Source organism: Stylophora pistillata, chromosome 5, assembly GCF_964205215.1.
Source record: "Stylophora pistillata chromosome 5, jaStyPist1.2, whole genome shotgun sequence".
NCBI classification, from domain to species: domain Eukaryota; kingdom Metazoa; phylum Cnidaria; class Anthozoa; order Scleractinia; family Pocilloporidae; genus Stylophora; species Stylophora pistillata.
Window position 1 is genome coordinate 11,306,248 of NC_142523.1, and position 21,474 is coordinate 11,327,721.

Consider the following 21,474-nt stretch of genomic DNA (forward strand, 5'->3'; position numbering starts at 1 on the left):
GTGTGTGTGCATTTATGCTTCAATCTTCTTGCTGACCTGTATTTTAATTTTTATTTAATGCTGATGTTAACTAGCTGCCTGGCTCCGCTAGCCCCCATCGTTATTCCAGGCTGCTAGTACTCCTACTTTATTTCTAATAATTTCTTTCAATTTTATAACCTTTTTGCTTAGAGTAAGTTTGAATGCGAGTACAATTAAAGATTATCCGTGAACTTGTGCAAATGACGTTTCTCACACACCCCTGGGAGCCATGTCAAGCCAACCACCGCAAGCCTGACCTTTATTTACACAATAACAGCTATCAAATTTTACAAGTATACATGGAGTTTCAAAACATGAACTAGATAAGAATCGAGACAAAATCTAAAATCGTTTAGAAGTGTAATGAACAACTGAAAAAACTCTTGGGTGGGTGGGTGGGAAGGTCAAGCAATGGCGGTCAACAAAAAACAACTGACCGCCTTACACATCACATGACCTTAACCCATCCCCAGGCCCCAGCGGTGTGTGAGAAAAACATTTTCCACTTATTTCGTTCCACTCAGCCAATGGAAAATCACCCTTCTCACACACCCCTGGGAGCCATGTCAAGCCAACCACCGCAACGGCACAAAGCATAGAGTGAAAAACTAAGAGAAGTACTATTTCCAAAAACAAAATCCACAAGGCTTACAGAATGGAACATAATGTGCAAATAGCAAGCCTTGCCAAAGTCAAACAGACTCATAAGGGCACTAGATAATGCAAAAATCAGTTCATAAGCACAAAAAAGGTTCTGAACAACTTGGGATCACGCCCATAATTCATGAGGTTTGGTCTTGAATTGTCCTGGTAACCAGAAGCAGGGACTCCAAAGACTCCTCAATATAGTTATTCCGTGCCTTGTCGCTACGCCAACCGCCCTGCCTCTGGAACAGACGCTCAGGGACCCCAAAAGCTGCTGCGGTTGTAGCGCCTCCAGCTCGCAGACTATGAATTCCATACAAGGCAGGATCTAGCCCCTCCTTCCGCAGCTCGGCCTTAATCAACTCAGCTGCCCGGCTATATGACATAGGATCTATCCTAAGCTTCATTCCCTTCTTTGTGGACAACACCCGCCTGAATAGCCGCGACTTCCTGTCATGATTGCCTACCCTCAGAAACTTCTCAACCACTGCGACCGGGCAAGGTGATGAATCGCTGCGAGCTATGAAAAACCACGAGCCTTGGCGAAACTGATCATTCTTCCACTGTGTGAGAAATATGGCAAGATGAGAATCCTCAAACTGAAGATTGTCCACAGTCAATCGACTCAGATCGTCCCAGCGAAGGAAGCCGAAGAAACCCAAGGCGAACAAAGCAGCTACCTGGATATCAGACAAAGGGCCTTGCTCGAGGCGACGGATAGCACTCTTAACATTGCTGGCTTCCAGAGGCCTCCTGCGATTTGGGGGCTTAGCAAGGATCCTTCTTCCGGCCTCCGCCACCTGCTGTATGGGAGGATGGTCACTCAGTTGCTGATAGCCGCTCTTCTTATGGACCCAGCTAGCTCCATAGATAGCAGAGTTAATACAGCAGACTGAACGGTCCTGCTGGATAAGATGTACCAAATACAAGGAAAACACTGTAGGATCCGCTGGTAGGGGAGTATCCTCACATTGGACGGCCCATGTTCGCCACGCTTCATAAGCACGGACATAAGTGCTGACTGTCTTCGGTGCTCTGTCCTGGATCAGGATCGCTGGTAGAGACTTCGTAAGATACTTCAGTCTAGGATGAGTCATAGTCTCCCCACGTAACCAGCCAGATAAGTTAACACCCTCCGGGACAGGGCTGGAAACTGAAAGAGAATGTACCGAGTAAAACACTGCGTACATCATCACCTCCATAACACTCATTAAAACATGCCCAAACAGCAAGACTTTTAAGGCTTTACAAACTAGCCAACACATGCACACTGGCAACCAGTACTAGAATGATGTTCCCCTTTGGCCAACACGGCTAGGGGCTACTTTGCCAAAACAGCAAACAGAGCGCGCGAAAAAACTTTACAGACATCCACATTAACATACAGCCAGCATACACCGCTAACCAGTGTTAGCGGTACCCCTTAGGCCAACACGGCTGGGGGCGGCTCTGCCATAACGGCAACAAACTGCTAGTCACAGTAGTGTTCACATTTAGCGGCTGTCAATCCAGAGCATAATCACAAACGTGCTATCTTGTCAAAACAACAACTGACCAGTCATGAGCCACATCATCTATCCAACTCCCACACAACAATGTTGGCCGGCTCAAGATCGCAAGAGCTGAAAACGAGGTCCAAAACAGACTTCATCATAGTAGTTTCACCGAGAGGAATGTTCAGCATATGCCGTCAAAACAAAGTTTGAGTGCCAGAATGGAGAAGGAAGGAACGGCCGTTGTGAAAATGTCACTAGCTGCTGATCCTGATAGGAAGATCCCTTCGTATGGTTGAATCTGCATGGACTGGCTAATGAGGGACTTCCAGCTCCCATTCTTCTCCACCAGAAGTGGCCACCAACTTGCTGAACACCACCCAGGAACTATCAAGGTGCCATTCTCCCTTCCTGCTGACATGTGCCTCAACACACGTGGAACCAGGTATGGAGGAGGAAAAAGCCAATTAACTTCATGAGACCAAGAAACTGTAAATGCATCCGCTGCCACCCAACCTGGGTTATGATACCTGCTGCAGTACCTCTCCAACTGCTTCGTCTTCAGGCTAGCAAACCTATCAATGGTGTGGGGACCCCACAAGGTGTCAATGTAATCAAAGCAAGCTGGGTCTAACATATAGTCATTAGAATCCTCCAGCCTCGACAGCTCGTCTGCTCTCGTGTTCTCATCTCTGCTAACCCACTCAGCTGTTAAGCGCATGCCAAGTTCCCGGCACAACCTGTAAACTGCTACAGCCTCCATGTGCAGCTCCTTGATGCGGCTTCCCACTGACAAAACAGTTTCTGCATTCCTGTTGTCGGTGCGATGGAGCACATCTTTACCCCTGACTTCATCTGCAAAAGATTCCAGCACACGCCTGATGGCAGTCACCTCTCTAAACGTAGAACTCTTTTCACTATCCTCACGCGACCAGCTGCCCCTGGCTACCTTATCACTCAACTGCACTTCAAAACCACCCCAACCTTGCCCACTTGCATCTGAGTAAGTAATAACCTCTACCTTCGGACTAGGGGACCATATAGGATAACCACCAGTGTCAAAATTAACTTTCCAAAACTGGACTTCAGCTTGACTCTCCGTAGATATCAAGAAAGGTATGTCCCAGTGAACTGTTTGACATATGTCCCTGTAGAGTGCCCTAGTCCAGAGTCGTGCTACAGGGCCCAAGGCAAGACCCATGGAAACCAGTGAACCAGTGATGCGTGACAAGTGTCGTGCTGAAACCACAAATTTCTTAGCTATAGTATCATTCATCAATTGTTTCAAAGCATCAACCCTCCTTGGTGGAACCTAGAAAGTTCCAGATCGCAAATCCATTATAAAGCCCAGAAGTTCACCACATTGTACTGGCTCCCACTGACTCTTCTCTTCGTTGGTGACGAAGCCACTCAACAAAACATCCCTCCTAACCTCTGCTGACAACCTGATTGCCTCACCTCGGTCCTGGTCTGCACCTGCTCCATCGTCCAGATATGTAAACAATTTGAAGCCTTTACCCCTCCAGTGTTTCACGAGTGCTCTCTGGATCTTGGTGAAGAGGTAAGGACCAGTTGATAAGCCAAATGGAAGGACCGTGAATTTAAAAAACCTTAGCTGCCCCTTGTAGAATAAGGAAAATCCGAGGTATTTGCAATGCTGAGGAAATATTTCGATGTGATGATAACCACTTTTATAATAAAATTTAAAAAACCAATCGCCTTCATGAAATAAGTCTGCTGCTGTGCGAATGTCATCGTACTTAACTTTGCATGACCTCAGGAACTGGATGACATAACGCAAGTCCACGATTAGGCGGCGTTTTTGTGCAGAGTTCCTCACAACGCCCAGTGGGTTGCATACCACCAAGTCCTCACTTTTCACCTCAGCTACAGCACCAGACAACAATAACTTTGAAATCTCAGTGCAAACAAAAACATTATCCTCGACAGCACTGGGATGGTTCCTGAAAAATGCCTCCTGAGGAAGGGAAATAAATGGTAAGGTATAGCCTTCTTGAAGCACACGCAGTACCCACCTGCTAGCCCCAATGTTCTGCCAAAACGAAATATTCTCCCTCAATCTGCCTTTCACAACCGTGGAACAAGCAAAATCAACATTCTCGAACTCAAGATATCCTCTATATACACTCTCTTCTAGGGGGAAGTTCAGGGCATCACTGTTGACTTCCAGATGATTGCCCATTGTTTTGGCCCCATCCTGGACCCCCACTTTCGACTGATGCACGGCAGTCCCGGGCGTAATGGCCGTTTCGACCGCAGCGAAAACACAACTGCTTGGGGTCACGTGCCACGTTGGACGACATTCCCGCCGTTCGGAAGTTATGGGTTTTTTCAACCACACGTTTCGACCCATCAACTCCTCGTGGTAGGGGCGACTTCTTCGGTTTTCACTTCGCTGCAGCTGCCTTTCGTTTCTCCTCCCTGAGTTGCTTGCTTTCTTTGATGGCCTTTTTTATCCGTTTTTCGTCGCCAGAATCACTAGCAAGCGGCTCGGCTGCATAACATTGCACCGTGTCCCACCCATATTTATCGGCAAGACAAATGTGCTTATTCCGTTCTAAAAGAAGTTGCTCACCTTCTTCGAGGAGCTCGGACCTAGACTCATCATCACTCGTATTCTTAGCCCTGTCAATTTTATCCAAGACGTCGCGATTAAGTTTGCGCTGCTTTTTGTTTCCCTCGAAGCGAAACTCCGGCTCCGGATCGCTCAGTTTGCCATGTTTTCGAAGCTTCGCATCATCAATCTCGTTCTTCAGCTTCTTTAACTCTTTCGAATACAGTTTCTGCTGCTGCAACAGCTCCTTTGCCCAACTTGGCGGTTCCTCGGTTCGGTTTGGAGGGTCCTCGCGCTCCGGGCTTTCGTGCCTTGATCCTTGACTTGATCGACTATTACCTCGCTGACTAGGGCTTTTGTTGTATGGCTCAAGTCGCCTAACCGCCCGAGAACTCCTCTTCGAACTTCTAGTTTCCTTCGGCATGCTTTACTAATGATTCGTGACTCACTATTCGTAACAAATGTAAATAATACACGCACTTTCGCAGAAAAAGGTCAAGCAATGGCGGTCAACAAAAAACAACTGACCGCCTTACACATCACATGACCTTAACCCATCCCCAGGCCCCAGCGGTGTGTGAGAAAAACATTTTCCACTTATTTCGTTCCACTCAGCCAGTGGAAAATCACCCTTAGTTCTAATGTTTTTTTTCTTTTTCGATTCAAACTCGAACATTCTAGTGATGACAAAGAAACCTGAAATGTTACAGCTTACTCTCGTAAACTGGCAAACCCATTTCATGAGAAGCTAATCTGGATTTGTTTGAAACAAGAATTAGTGGGATTTTTAAATTTTTTTGTCTCGCTCCAGCTCCTTTTTTGTATTTAGCATCACACGCGCTGTGTCCCTATTTCAACCCTATCCACCTACGCTCGTACATTGCTGCAAATTTCTCTTTTGTGTTTCAATAAATTTGTATAGCTGGTAATCATGTGAGTTAAAGCGATCTATTGTATGAACCATCTTCTCCTAATTAAACAACAACAAACATATGAAACATATGTGTGAACTGCGGTTATGAGACGTATATGAGAACGATCCTTCGCAGTAAAGCACTATTTGAGCAATAGTGGAAATCAGACCTGAAAAAAAAAAAAAAAAAAAAAAAAAAAAATTTCAGGCCTGTACGGGATTCGAACCACTGACCTCTGCGATACTAGTGCAGCGCTCTACCAATTGAGCTAACAAGCCAACTGGGAGCAGGCCATCAAATTAATTCGATATAAACCCGTAGATGATAAATCAAACAACAACAAACATATGAAACATATGTGTGAACTGCGGTTATGAGACGTATATGAGAACGATCCTTCGCAGTAAAGCACTATTTGAGCAATAGTGGAAATCAGACCTGAAAAAAATTTCAGGCCTGAAATTTTTTTCAGGTCTGATTTCCACTATTGCTCAAATAGTGCTTTACTGCGAAGGATCGTTCTCATATACTTCTCCTAATTACTTGACGTTGTGGAAATAGAAGCATCGTAGAGGACATCACGAGATGAACACGTCTCGCTGCTTTCGAAATATTTGGTTTTCCTTCGCGTTTCCGTCGATGATTTCAGAACTGAACCACTTTTCTTCTGTTCAGTAAAAATTAGGAGCTTGCCTCATAAGTTTTTGAAACTTCTTGGCCTCGGTATGTTTCATGAATTCTCATAAAGTGTTAAGAAAGTCATCGAAGGGAACGTTCGAACAATTTTGACAACTTACTAATAATAATGTGGTTGTCTTCCTGCTTGTCTGTTCTATCCGAACTGCGAATGATAAAGCCAACAGATTTGTTGCTTTCTTAAAACTCTTAAGCATATTGTTCTTTACCAGCTGACCATACTGACTTTTTGGAAAAAAAAAAGTATTGGACAAAAGTTAAGTTCATACTGTTTTGCGTTGGACTTATTATGCTCACTGTTCTCAACTGACTGTCGGTTACAATGGAAGATTCCGTTTTTCCACGTTAGTATCGATAGTTCATACCGACGAGAGCATATTTTCCCGCTAATTTAAAAAAAAAAGCGGAAAAACTCATTATCACTTCATAACACTGTAGAATTAGGAAATCTTGACCCGAAATATAAACCTGGTGTCATTTCCTTCTAGGAATTTCTTGTCCTCGATGGTTTTTCATTTCATCCATCATATGTGCTGATCATCTGGTTGGATTTTGTAGTTTTTCTTTGGTGGAGAGGTTAGTCGATTGTTTCTATGTTTAACAGCTAGAGTAGAGGGTGTTTTGATTGGTCCTAAGCTGATGTTTGCATTCACGAAGGGACTCGACTGGTACTTACTACCGGTGCAATCTGTTATTTGTTACAATTGACGTTACGCTACTTAATCACGAGATAAAAGTGCTCTGCTCCCTAAAAAGAATCGTGGTTTGTTAAGTGACGGTTTAAAAACTGAGTAGCCCGGCAGGTTTTCTATGCTTTAAAAGAATGAAGTCTTCATGTGAGACTTGTGGTAATGAAACACTCTTTCCTTAAGTTCAGGGACACGAATGACGCGTGAGAAAACTTCAACGTTTGAGTTAAAGTTTTAAGAATTGTCTGAAGGAATTTGTGTGTTGATAGTCGCAAGCCTTAACAGCCGACTGCGCCTCTCTTTGAAAACGAAAGCGCAACGCGGAAGAACCACGTATCAAGAAATGGTCTATTGTTCCGGCTCAATTTCACACATTAAGTAGTAAACAATAGTCCTTCTGTTCTTTGTAGCGTTGAGGGACTTTGGCCGAAGCAACGCGAAAAAGTTCGTGACTAATCGGAAAAAAAATTTTTGGCATCACAATTTAGCTATTTTGGAAGAGCAGGTAGCGCATGTTTGCACACGACAGGTAAATTGTCACTGGAGTACCCCAAGGGAAAATTAAACGCTGATTTAGCCGCTTCGGAATGATATCGCCAACACACATGATATGGCCAACACATCTACAAATTTTATGGTTTTATGATCACTAAGTTAATTAATTTTGCTGATTTATTTGCTGCGTTCTCTGTGTCTTTCCTCCATAAGTAATCTTAAATATTCTTAAATTATCACGTCCTTAAATACCAACCCAAGCAAGAATGTTCCCTATTTCTGCATACTAGCTATTTTTATAAGAAGGTTGGTATTCGAAATCACTTCCACCTAGAAAATATTTTCTTGGCCTCTCAAATGTTGCGTTAATTGTTACTTGTAGATAATTTTTAAAATGTTGCTTAGTTTGTCAGTCGTGCCACAATATCACTCCATGAGCTTGCTTTGTGTCTTCGTCGTTTTCCTTCAATACACGGCGCTAAGGATGGACCGATACGGATTTTCCGAATCGATACGATACCGAGTAAGAAATTGACGTTTTTCTCCGATATCAATACTGTGATATCATTGAGTCAAATGGTCATTCCGGTGGTTTGATTGGTAAAAATATAGAGTTCTCACACACCCCTGGGAGCCATGTCAAGCCAACCACCGCAAGCCTGACCTTTATTCACACAATAACAGCTATCAAATTTTACAAGTATACATGGAGTTTCAAAACATGAACTAGTTAAGAATCGAGACAAAATCTAAAATCGTTTAGAAGTGTAATGAACAACTGAAAAAACTCTTGGGTGGGTGGGTGGGAAGGTCAAGCAATGGCGGTCAACAAAAAACAACTGACCGCCTTACACATTACATGACCTTAACCCATCCCCAGGCCCCAGCGGTGTGTGAGAAAAACATTTTCCACTTATTTCGTTCCACTCAGCCAGTGGAAAATCACCCTTATCTTGCACTGTTAAAGTTATGCAGCGTTCAGTGCTTTATACAAGTGTCAATGAGACAGTTAAAAGTTTAAAACTGGATGAACGACTCGATACTCAATGCTTAATGCCCGACCCCTTGCAATTCCCGACCGCTGGTAATTCGCTACAATCTGTTACTCGTGTGCAATGTTTACAACTCATAATATTTTTAAAGTAAGAAATCGTGACTCGAAATTTAAAACCCTGGGTCATTTCTTTCTAGGAATTTCTTTTCAAGCGTTCAACCTCGCTGGCTTTTTATTTCAGCTGTGTTATATGCTGATCACCTGGTTGGATTTCGCGGTTTCACTTCTAGTGGATATTTAAGGTAAAATTTTTCTGTTTCTGTGCTTGTCAATTAGAGTGAAGGGCTTTTTTACCATTTAACTCCCATGAGTGACAAAGACAGAATTCTTCCCTACAATATCAATACGCTATCAGGCAGACACCTTACGGTCATTTAGGGGACTATTAGTTGATTCAATGACAAATTCTCCCTGCTAATGAGATTTTCGGAATGAAAGGATTAACTGATGTCTACACGGTTAAGAACAGCTTCTTCAATAGTTCTTATGCTGTACTGAAAATTCGCCCCAGGCCTCTTTTTCACTAAACTTTTCACGACTCTCGAACGACTGATTTGGACTCTAATGGAAAGGCTTTTGTGCTGAAGCAAAAGCAATTCTTTTAAGGATTTAGAAAGCAGTTTTCCTGGTATCGTTGAGAGAACTGCTTTGGGACACTACTTAACTTCGGCGCCAGTATAAACAGGTCTACATTATACACTTAATGTATTGTCCCGAGGGAAACAATTAGCTTTGTTTCCCAGAGAGTCCTGATGTTTCCCTCGACTTCATCTCGGGAAACATCAAGACTCGAGGGAAAACAGAACTAACTAGTTTTCCAAGAGACGATACATTAAGTGCTTTGTTACATATTTAGACTTTCCCTTATAAAATCATATGACAAAAACATGCTGTTGTATTCGGCGCGCGAGCAACAACTGTGCATTTGTATCTCGGTCGGGAAACATTTGTGTTTGGTCAGAGGCACTTTGACCAAGAATCAACCAATCACAGTGCTCGTTTTGTTGAGTGAAAGTCTAGGTATATATTTGGCGTCTAAACATGACCTTAAAATGTGACGTTATCTTTTTGTGAGAGAAAGGTTTCTCGCCAGTATCGGTTATTATTTACTGTTTTTCAAGACAATTTCGCAAATTAGATATTAATGATCACGGTGTCGCTATAATCACTGATGCGGAAACGGAAGAAACGAACGATGAACCATTGTGTTTTATGTGACGACTTCAATTTATCTTAAAAGCTTTTTTTTACCTTAGAATATTTTAAACTTTTGTTTGGATTTTTTTCAAATTTGAATTTGAACATTCTAGGAAATGAGAATCGTATTGGATTGACGTCAATTGAAGAATGCTGATGCATTAAATGAATCAGTCGTAATGAGTTTCCAGTAATTACTAAGCTAATACTGCGTCTAAATGAACACTGGGATTGGCCGAGCCAGCATCAGGTCACTAAGGGGCATGTTGTTTCGCGCGGCCTCGATCTTTGTTGTTGTTGTGCGAGATGCAGAGCCAGAAGGGCTTCTTAAATTCTCTTTAAAATTGTGTGTTTGCAAAGCGTTCTTCTTTTCACGATGGGTCGGAGGAAACCTTTGATCTGTGTGGGATTGTGAAAATGATCTTATCGTATCACATTACAATTTACTTTATCCCCCAATAAAGCCCTGGCGGTGAATTTTCTACAGTCCCCCTTCCCTCCCCCCTTTTATACTCCGTCGGAGGTGATAGAGTATAAAGGGTGAGCACAAACTTACCAGTTAACAAATGCATACTACTATTTTCAGTTGAGTGAGAAGCGACGAAAGTTTGGCAAGCAAGTTTTGAGGTTAAAATCTTGTCTTTGTTTTTGTTGTTTTTGAAATGTCGTTTGACTTCTTTTGCCGACCTTCCAAGAGAGTCTCAATGGGGCGGGGGAGGGGGGCTTCACGTTAACGGCTGACGTTTAAAAATAAACCATTTTAACGGTTGACGGTTAATTTTTTTGGGATGCCGTTTATAAAACGAACTAAACGCGCATAATTGGCCGTAATTTTTCATAATGAAGTGTTTGTATAGAACTGTTAATTTGTAACACCTATTTTTTATAAATGACTAACGTTTTACGACACCGGAAGTCAGTTCGGTCGCTGACCAGGAGTGAAAAAGACTTGAAAAAGAAGACTTGAAAAAGAGTGAAAAAGACTTCGGTCGCTGACCAGGAGTGAAAAGACTTGCATAAATGTATTTTTGTGATATATCAAAACTTTTATCTATAAACAACATAAATTTAGCTCAATTAAGGCAATCGTTTAGTTCTTAATAAAGGATATCTAAGATATTTAACGGCTAACATTGGCTTGCTTATCTGACGGTTGACGATAAAAATATTGAATTTTTGACGGTTGACGGTTAATATTGTGGCCATTTGACGGTTGACAGTTAACCCCATTGAGACTCTCTTCCAAGTTTGACAGTTGGCGACGCACAGCTCTTGAGATTTGGTTACCAAACGAAGAAATTTGCCCCACACAACTTTACTGTCAAATCCCCGTCCCCAAACTTTGTCCTTGTCTCACTCAACTTATAATCGTAGTAAATGTTTCGACAAGTTTAAAAGTTCTTAGTCCTTCAGTAGAAAAGATAAACAAACTGTTACAATTAACTGACTTAACTAATGGAGAGATTGCTTTTCAAAGGGTCTGATTGAATATGGCCGCTCCAATGGAATATACTGCAGAGCAATTGAATTACTACAGGATCTGTTACATTGTCACTGATGTACTAGCTGAAGGCCTTCGAACAATCTTCAAACAAGAATGGGACAATCGCTACAAGGTAACTCTGGGAGAGTGGAAGGACCAGCCGAAACATGGAATGGACTTTTGGAACGGTGAGTCCCCACGAAACAGAAGTAGAAACGCCCGTCTCTTGACAACTATGACCAATGGTGACAGAGCGGAATGGGATTGTACCATGCTGTTTTATGCCATTCTTAGGTCCGATTCCATCTGCAGTCTCCATCCAGCTGTTCGGTCTAATGTGGATGTTCTCAGAAATTTTCGCAATGAAGAATTTGCGCACATGCCACGAGGCCACCTTTCCAGCAAAGATTTTCAAATCGCGATTTCAAAGGTAACTACTGCATTTCTGTCGCTCGGTCTTTCCATTCAACAAATCCTTGAAGTCCAAAAACAGACAAGTTTCCCAACGGAAGAGTTGAGAAATGTTCTGAAGAAAGTTAACGACCTTCAACGGGAGCTTCAAAATAAAGAGACAAAAATTCAAGAACAAAAAAAAGAACTTGTTGAAAAAGAAACAAGACTTGAAGAAAAAGACAAGGAACTTGAAAAAACAGAGAATCAGCGGCAGACGCTTGAAGAACAGCTGCAAACCAAATTCCCCCTATTTTGCATTCTCCCCCCTGAACCTGCACATGACGTCTCCCCTCGCGAATCTGATGTTGGTAAAATCATACAACATCTCAAAGCACTCAAAAGCTCCAACAATCACAGCTTAACCACCTTGTACTTATCAGGAAACCCTGGTAGTGGAAAATCTCAGCTGGCTCGACTAGTAGCCAAGCAATTTTTCGACGAAAGCAAAGAAACTCCCTCCGAGATTTCATTTGTTATGACGCTTAATGCAGAAAATTCAGAGACACTTTTGGAATCGTATGTCTCTTTCGCTCGAAACTGTAAATGTCCGGATTACTCAGTTACAGACACTTATAATTCCAAAGATCTGAACACAGAAAAGAAAATTGCAAGTCTCAAGACCCTGATAAGCGCAAAAATTGGGCTTTACACTTCGTGGTTACTAGTAGTTGACAATGTCACTAATCTGTCCCAGGTATATACTTATTTGACAGATTTAGCAAACCAGCAATGGATGAGGGGCCAGTTATTGATAACAACGCAAGACACCGCGTCTATTCCTTTGACAAGTTCTTCCATTCAGCAAATATCAGTAAGTGAAGGGATGCTTCCTGACGATGCCAGCTCTTTGTTAAGGCTCCTTTCTGGTGTCACTGATGATAAGATGGAAAAAGAAATTGCACGGTATCTGGACTACCTGCCACTTGCTTTGGCCGGCGCCGCCGTCTATGTAAGACAAGTTCGGGAAGGTAAAATAGCTCCAAACTTCGGCTGGACGGACTATCTAAAAAAACTTGAAAAAGGACAGCGACGCACAACTGAGAACATTCTAGCCGAGACAAACCCAAGTTACCCAAAAACAATGACCACAGCAATAACACTCGCCTTGGAAAAGGAAATTAGTTCCGACAGGGTTATAAAGCACTTGTTCACTTTTCTCTCTCTTTGTGCGCCACAACCAATATTAAAAGATATTGCTGTCGAGTACATTATGGAAATGGAAAAGGAATATGAAGATAAAGATGCAATTGGCGTAAAGATAAAGCGATGCCCATTGTTATTGTTTGACGAAGAGGAGAGCGGTGTGTACATTCGAGTGCATGGAGTCGTCCATTACGTTGCTAATTCAGTAACAAAGAAATGTAGAAAGGATGAGAAAATCAAATCCATACTGGGAGCTGCTTTATCCCTCTCCAGATTTAAGGATCAAGATTCTCTAGTCATTGGCACGAAAATTGTCCCTCATTTGGCAAAAGTGATTACAGACGCCAACCCCTTCTTTTCTAAAGAAGGAATATCGCAAGTCGCTCAAATTGGTGGATCGACTTTGCAGGACTACTCTAACGTCTTTAGAACTCTCGGAAGTATGTGCAGCGACCACTCTCAATATCCAGCTGCAAGAAGCTACTTTAGAGCAGTCCTATATATCGCCGAGTTAAGAAACCCAAGTAATGAATTACAAAAAACAGATATTTATAATAGGCTGGGCCGTGTCCACGAGCAACTGGGTGACCTAAAGCAGGCAAAAGACTTTCACGAGCGAGCCCTAAATACTCGGCTGAAAAAGCTCGGACCAAAGCATGTTGATGTCGCAACGTCTCATGCTTACCTGGGCCTTGTCCACCAGCAACTGGGTGACCTAAAGCAGGCAAAAGACTGTCACGAGCGAGCGCTGGATGTTTGGCTGAAAAAGCTCGGACCTGAGCATGTTTATGTCGCAACGTCTTACAATAACCTGGGCACTGTCCACCGACAGGTGGGTGACCTAAAGCAGGCAAAAGACTGTCACGAGCGAGCGCTGGATGTTCGGCTGAAAAAGCTCGGACCTGAGCATGTTGATGTCGCAACGTCTTACAATAACCTGGGCCGTGTCCACGAGCAACTGGGTGACCTAAAGCAGGCAAAAGACTTTCACAAGCGAGCGCTGGATGTTCGGCTGAAAAAGCTCGGACCTGAGCATGTTGATGTCGCAGGGTGTTACAATAACCTGGGCCAAGTCCACGGGCAACTGAGTGACCTAAAGCAGGCAAAAGACTGTCACGAGCGAGCGCTGGATGTTTGGCTGAGAAAGCTCGGACCTGAGCATGTTTATGTTGCAACGTCTTACAATAACCTGGGCACTGTCCACCGGCAGCTGGGTGACCTAAAGCAGGCAAAAGACTGTCACGAGCGAGCGCTGGATGTTCTGCTGAAAAAGCTCGGACCTGAGCATGTTGATGTCGCAACGTCTTACAATAGCCTGGGCCGTGTCCACGAGCAACTGGGTGACCTAAAGCAGGCAAAAGACTTTCAGAAGCGAGCCCTGGATGTTCGGCTGAAAAAGCTCGGACCTGAGCATGTTGATGTCGCAACGTCTTACAATAGCCTGGGCCTAGTCCACAAGCAGCTGGGTGACCTAAAGCAGGCAAAAGACTGTCACGAGCGAGCGCTTGATGTTTGGCTGAAAAAGCTCGGACCTGAGCATGTTTATGTCGCAACGTCTTACAATAACCTGGGCACTGTCCACCGACAGGTGGGTGACCTAAAGCAGGCAAAAGACTGTCACGAGCGAGCGCTGGATGTACGGCTGAAAAAGCTCGGACCTGAGCATGTTGATGTCGCAACGTCTTACAATAACCTGGGCCGTGTCCACGAGCAACTGGGTGACCTAAAGCAGGCAAAAGACTGTCACGAGCGAGCGCTGGATGTACGGCTGAAAAAGCTCGGACCTGAGCATGTTGATGTCGCAACGTCTTACAATAGCCTGGGCCGTGTCCACGAGCAACTGGGTGACCTAAAGCAGGCAAAAGACTGTCACGCGCGAGCGCTGGATGTTTGGCTGAAAAAGCTCGGACCTGAGCATGTTTATGTCGCAACGTGTTACAATAACCTGGGCCGTGTCCACGAGCAACTGGGTGACTTGAAGCAGGCAAAAGACTTTCACAAGCGAGCCCTGGATGTTCGGCTGAAAAAGCTCGGACCTGAGCATGTTGATGTCGCAAAGTCTTAGAATAACCTGGGCCTAGTCCACAAGCAGCTGGGTGACCTAAAGCAGGCAAAAGACTGTCACGAGCGAGCGCTGGATGTTTGACTGAACAAGCTCGGACCTGAACATGTTGATGTCGCAACGTCTTACAATAAGCTGGGCCGTGTCCACGAGCAACTTGGTGACCTAAAGCAGGCAAAAGACTTTCACAAGCGAGCCCTGGATGTTCGGCTGAAAAAGCTCGGACCTGAGCATGTTGATGTCGCAACGTCTTACAATAACCTGGGCCTAGTCCACAAGCAGCTGGGTGACCTAAAGCAGGCGAAAGACTGTCACGAGCAAGCGCTGGATGTTTGGCTGAAAAAGCTCGGACCTGAGCATGTTTATGTCGCAACGTCTTACAATAACCTGGGCCTTGTCCACGAGCAACTGGGTGACCTAAAGCAGGCAAAAGATTTTCACAAGCGAGCCCTGGATGTTCGGCTGAAAAAGCTCGGACCTGAGCATGTTGATGTCGCAACGTCTTACAATAACCTGGGCCTAGTCCACAAGCAGCTGGGTGACCTAAAGCAGGCGAAAGACTGTCACGAGCAAGCGCTGGATGTTTGGCTGAAAAAGCTCGGACCTGAGCATGTTTATGTCGCAACGTCTTACAATAACCTGGGCCTTGTCCACGAGCAACTGGGTGACCTAAAGCAGGCAAAAGATTTTCACAAGCGAGCCCTGGATGTTCGGCTGAAAAAGCTCTGACCTGAGCATGTTGATGTCGCAACGTCTTACAATAACCTGGGCCTAGTCCACAAGCAGCTGGGTGACCTAAAGCAGGCAAAAGACTGTCACGAGCGAGCGCTTGATGTTTGGCTGAAAAAGCTCGGACCTGAGCATGTTTATGTCGCAACGTCTTACAATAACCTGGGCACTGTCCACCGACAGGTGGGTGACCTAAAGCAGGCAAAAGACTGTCACGAGCGAGCGCTGGATGTACGGCTGAAAAAGCTCGGACCTGAGCATGTTGATGTCGCAACGTCTTACAATAACCTGGGCCGTGTCCACGAGCAACTGGGTGACCTAAAGCAGGCAAAAGACTTTCAGAAGCGAGCCCTGGATGTTCGGCTGAAAAAGCTCGGACCTGAGCATGTTGATGTCGCAACGTCTTACAATAACCTGGGCCTAGTCCACAAGCAGCTGGGTGACCTAAAGCAGGCAAAAGACCGTCACGAGCGAGCGCTGGATGTTTGGCTGAAAAAGCTCGGACCTGAGCATGTTTATGTCGCAACGTGTTACAATAACCTGGGCCTAGTCCACGAGCAGCTGGGTGACCTAAAGCAGGCAAAAGACTTTCACGAGCGAGCGCTGAATGTTAAGCTGAAAAAGCTCGGACCTGAGCATGTTGATGTCGCAACGTCTTACAATAACCTGGGCACTGTCCACCGGCAGCTGGATGACCTAAAGCAAGCAAAAGACTGTCACGAGCGAGTGCTGGATGTTCGGCTGAAAAAGCTCGGACCTGAGCATGTTGATGTCGCAACGTCTTACAATAACCTGGGCCTAGTCCACGAGCAGCTGGGTGACCTAAATCAGGCAAAAGACTTTCACGAGCGAGCGCTGAATGTTAAGCTGAAAAAGCTCGGACCTGAGCATGTTTCTGTCGCAACGTGTTACAATAACCTGGGCCTAGTCCACGAGCAGCTGGGTGACCTAAAGCAGGGAAAAGACTTTCACGAGCGAGCCCTGGATGTTCGGCTGAAAAAGCTCGGACCTGAGCATGTTTATGTCGCAACGTCTTATAGTAACCTGGGCCGTGTCCACGAGCAACTGGGTGACCTAAAGCAGGAAAAAGACTGTCACGAGCGAGCGCTGGATGTTTGGCTGAAAAAGCTCGGACCTGAGCATGTTTATGTCGCAGAGTCTTACAATAACCTGGGCATTGTCCACCGGCAGCTGGGTGACCTAGAGCAAGCAAAAGACTGTCACGAGCGAGCACTGGATATTCGCCTTAAAATATTTGCTCCGGAACACGTCAAGGTGGCAGATACTTACAAAAGCCTGGGCGCTCTGCACAATTATCTCGGTCTCAGCCAAGAAGCAAAAGGGTGTTACGGTCGTGCATTGTCGATTTATGTCAAGAACTTTGGCCCTGAAGATAATGAAATGAGATTTGTTCAGAATGCACTTGCTCAGCTACGTACAGCAGAACTGAATATTGGTAACACATAAAGTTCAATAATCATAAATTCGTAATTCTTTAAAGCGTTAGGCTCGTTACTCGTAGATCAGCGAAGATCAAATCGGAATTGAGAGTTCAAACAAAGATATCAAGACTTCAGTTTACAGCATACTTATACAGATTAAGTCAAGCAACATCTAATTGTGGTGCATTGTAATGTAGAAAATTTAAGAAACCACAGACAATTTCCCTGTAAGCCAGACTTCTAGCGATCAACATTACAAGTTAAAGAGCCAATTAGAGTGCAGTCAGTTGCGTTTGACACGTGCCGCAACCGATCTGTAAAAGGCAGAGCTAAAAAAACCCATTCAAATCTCAAGAACTTTTGAGGCTCACTCTTGAAACCATAGCAACGTTAGACTAAAAATGGCAGAATATTTAAAAAATTGAAACGCGCTGTGGTTTTCCTCCTACATCACGACGCTAGTAGAGAAATTACGCTTTAAACTTTTACCTCAAATGTCTCTCAAAACGGGCACAAAATATCGTTTGCACACCATAGTTTCTCCCTTGCTGATATTAACCGGTCTATCATCGAAGTTCGATCGTCAAAATGCATTTGGAGTAAGTTCGGCTACGTTGATCTCGACACGTCAGCTGGGCGGTCCCCAGCGATAGTTTTATCATATTTTGCTTTAAAAGAAGTGGTTTTGAAGTATCAAGGATTAATCCTTTCAATTTTTTTTAAAAATTGCGCCACATCAATTATTATTAAAAACCGGATCGTTGAATAATGCAATTCAAGACTTTTTATGGACTTAACCATTATGATATATGAGCCAATATACCATAATCTACAAATATGATAAGCGTACGCGTCGGCTTAAAATTAAAAGGGAGCTCAAAAGAAGAGAAGACAAGATTTGTCTAATATCGTGGGGGTGTTTTTAATAAAAAAATAATTATTCCACTCGCGCTTGTTGGATATGAGATGATTATAGCTAACTCGGCACTACGCGCCTCATTGGCTATCTATCATCTCATCTAACAAGCGCGGGTGGAATAATTGTTAAATACATACTGTTGCTATGGATTTATAGGTGTCTATGTGACATGCGCAGATGTTATTCAACTTTGTCTATGTAATATACAATTAGACCCTGTCACTGGCTGTCAGGATTTTAAAATATCGTCTGTGACTTTATTTTAATGAACTTTGGACTTTTCTCGGAGTATGGTTCCTCTAGAACCTATTAAGTTTAATTTCTAGTTTTGACATCGAAGTAATTCTTTAAAATTTGAAAATTGTTCATAGTTTAAATCATCACAACCATAGTAACTTTTGACGTGCTGTACGTATTGTAATCTTTAACTAAGTAGGCTAAATATTAAAGGAGTTAAGTAATGGCACTTCTGTAGTCGATGGTGTTGTGTTTTGGTCGTTGAAAAGATTGGTTGTTAGAACAATAGATAAAACCTATGGTTCCGTTTGGCAAAAACCGCGCGAATGCACCGAATCCGCATGGCTCTAATCATACTCCATTTATCAGTCATTTTCGCGGTGTGAACACGAGCTTGTTGATACACAAACCTAAAAGAATCCGGGACAATCTCACTCCTACAGAACGATAAGCCATACGCTCACTTAAGGAACGTAAAGACATAATTATAAAACCCGCCGACAAAGGTTCTGGTATTGTTGTTATGGACACAATCTGGTACATCTATGAATGCAACAGACAACATTCTGACACTATATTGTCTAAACGCTTGACAAACGACATCACTGCTGATATACAAAAACGTGTTACCTTTTATGTTAACAGGATGCATAACGACCAACTCATCAACGAAACAACAAAACAATACCTTTTGCAGACTGACGTAAGACCAGGACGATTTTACATCTTACCCAAAATACACAAACCCGGTAATCCAGGACGCCCTATTGTCTCATCCAATAGCCACCCCACTGAACGGATATCCCAGTTTGTTGACCACTACCTCCAACCACTCGTTCACAAACTACCATCTTATATCAAAGACACCAATGACTTCCTCAACAAACTGTTTTACATTGGTAATTTTCCCCCTAATTCTTTACTAGTTACACTTGATGTTTCATCCCTCTACATCAATATCCCAGATATCGAAGGTATTAATGCTTGTGACCATTTTCTGTGTACCTCCTCCAATACCCCTATTCCTACCGTCACACTTTGTGACCTCATTCGTATGGTTCTTACCATGAACAATTTTACTTTTAATGATGCTCATTACCTCCAAGTTCACGGCACAGCCATGGGTACCAAAATGGCCCTTCTTTCGCTAACCTTTCTTTCTTGGTCTTTTCGAACCTAACGCTTTGAAAAATGCCCCATGTAAACCCCACACTTGGTTTAGATACTTCGACGATATCTTTATGGTCTGGACCGAAGGTTTAGATAACCTAAAAATTTTCGTCGATAATCTTAACAATATCCATCCCACCATCAAATTCACCAGCTCACACTTTTCCACTAATGTGGCTTTCCTTGACGTAAGTGTCTCTTTAACCACCGACGGTAATATCTCCACTGACCTCTACACCAAACCCACAGACAAACATATGTATCTATTGCACTCTTCTTGCCATCCATTACATACCAAAAGAGCCATTCCGTTCAGTCTAGCACTCCGCCTACGACGTATCTGTTCTACAGATAAAGCTTTTGAGACTCGCGCCGCTCAACTTACCTCATACCTTCTCAAACGAGGTTAAAGCAATAAATTCGTCACCAAACAAATACAACGCGCCGCTGACATCTCCCGCACACTCACCTTACAAACTAAAGACGTAAAAAAACCTAACCGTATTCCATTTATAACTACTTTTAATCCGTCGCTTCCTCGCATCTCCAACATCATCAAAAAACACTGGCATCTACCGCAGTCTTCTAACCGCTGCAAAAAAGCTTTTCCTCAGCTGCCAGTTCTCGCCTTCAGACACTCCCCCAACCTTCGCGACACATTAGTAACAGCCAAACTCCCCTCTAATTCTACCATTTCCCATCCTCAACTTCCCCACGGCTCTTTCCGTTGTGGTAGAAACTGCGCTACTTGCCCCTACATCTCTGACGGTCTTACTAACTATACCCTTTTTTCTACCGGCGAAACACGTCCCATTGAATCTCACTTGACCTATGACACTAAAAACCTTATCTACTTAATTCAGTGTAACCGCTGTAACTTACAATACATAGGAGAAACTAAACGACGTTTAAAAGACCGTTTTAATTAACACCGCCGTACCATTGATAAATCTAACTCTAAATCTAAACCTACTACAGCGGCAGAACACTTCATTTCCTCTCCTAACCACTCTGCTCACGACATGGAGCTAATCGCCATCGAAAAAGTGTTTTCCAAGAGAGACTCGATACGCAAGGCCAGGGAAGCTTTTTTAATTTCAAGAGGCAACACTATTTATCCAGATGGCCTTAACGCTCGCGAAGAAATGTATTAGTTTCTAGTTATTTATCCAATTTACCTTACTTTATTTCTATTTTTGCTAACTATTTCTATTTTTATTGTTATCTCATTGTCAATCAAATTAGTTTTACATATTTCCGCTGTTACATCATACAGCTATCTATGAAGGATCACCCCAATTCTCTGATAATTCCCACTCCACATGAAGAAGGCTGGTTTGGCCAGCCGAAATATAGTGCTCCGTCTTAAAATTTACTTATCTACGTTGTATCGGTCCTGCCTCTATATTTATATTTCATACAAAATGAAGCACCAGTGTGGGCCAGTTTACGTAAGGAGCACAGAATTCGAATGTCTGAAATCCTAGCTACGCCACTACTTGCCAACCTAGAAAGCCCTTGTTTCCATAAGCATCAAAAAAGCTCTTTGTTATATTCGATGCCCAATCAACCAAGATAATGGTTTGAGAATTTGTGTAATGCTCTACAAAGGAAATCTGCTTTTTTTTGAGGTGAACAGAGCCTGGCACTATGGGAGGTCGGTTAGAGCTCGAAAGACGATTGTCGCGTGTGGTTTGCAGCATCCTCCTGCGCGCATGTCTGGTGTTTGCCTCCACTGGCCTGAAAATGCCACTTCTCCTTCGCAGCCGTTCTTTAGCTAACAGTTCCTTCGCAACGAACAGTATTCCTTTCCCTTTGTTTGAGGGTATAGACCTTTACAGATTGCGCTAGTAAAAGTGGAACATTATTATTATTTTTTTAATTTTTTCTTTGCTTAAGTTCCTTTGTTTACTAGAAAGTCTGAAATTAAGTGGAGTGCTGGTGCTATTAATCATGTTAAAACCGTGTCTTGTGAAATTCACATCATGCTCAACAAGATATTATGCCAGTCTACACTAAGTTTGAGTTAGATTCTGGGCGCTTTTTTTTTCAGGTGA

The 21,474-nt window shown here is 43.4% G+C and overlaps 2 protein-coding genes and 2 pseudogenes across 2 annotated transcripts; 2 read left to right on the top strand and 2 right to left on the bottom strand.

Moving 5' to 3' along the window:
• Window positions 1-2,343: 2,343 nt before the first annotated feature.
• Window positions 2,344-4,317, bottom strand: LOC148730269 (uncharacterized; annotated as a pseudogene).
• A 16-nt stretch (window positions 4,318-4,333) lies between these two features.
• Window positions 4,334-5,158, bottom strand: LOC148730270 (uncharacterized; annotated as a pseudogene).
• Window positions 5,159-11,229: 6,071 nt separating this feature from the next.
• On the top strand, window positions 11,230-18,484 carry LOC148730271 (uncharacterized). Its single transcript, XM_088760958.1, has one exon. It carries the CDS (start codon window positions 11,270-11,272, stop codon window positions 14,921-14,923), a length of 3,654 nt encoding a protein of 1,217 aa, XP_088617084.1. The 5' UTR covers window positions 11,230-11,269; the 3' UTR covers window positions 14,924-18,484.
• LOC148730272 (uncharacterized) lies at window positions 15,005-18,484 on the top strand (the record flags this gene model as incomplete). Its single annotated transcript, XM_088760982.1, has 1 exon — window positions 15,005-18,484. A coding segment is annotated over one exon (645 nt), but the record flags the coding sequence as incomplete, so codon positions are not given.
• Window positions 18,485-21,474: the final 2,990 nt, after the last annotated feature.

Coding starts and splice junctions, on each gene's coding strand:
- LOC148730271 (XM_088760958.1), top strand. CDS start 11,270: ATGGCCGCTCCAATGGAATATACTGCAGAGCAATTGAATTACTACAGG.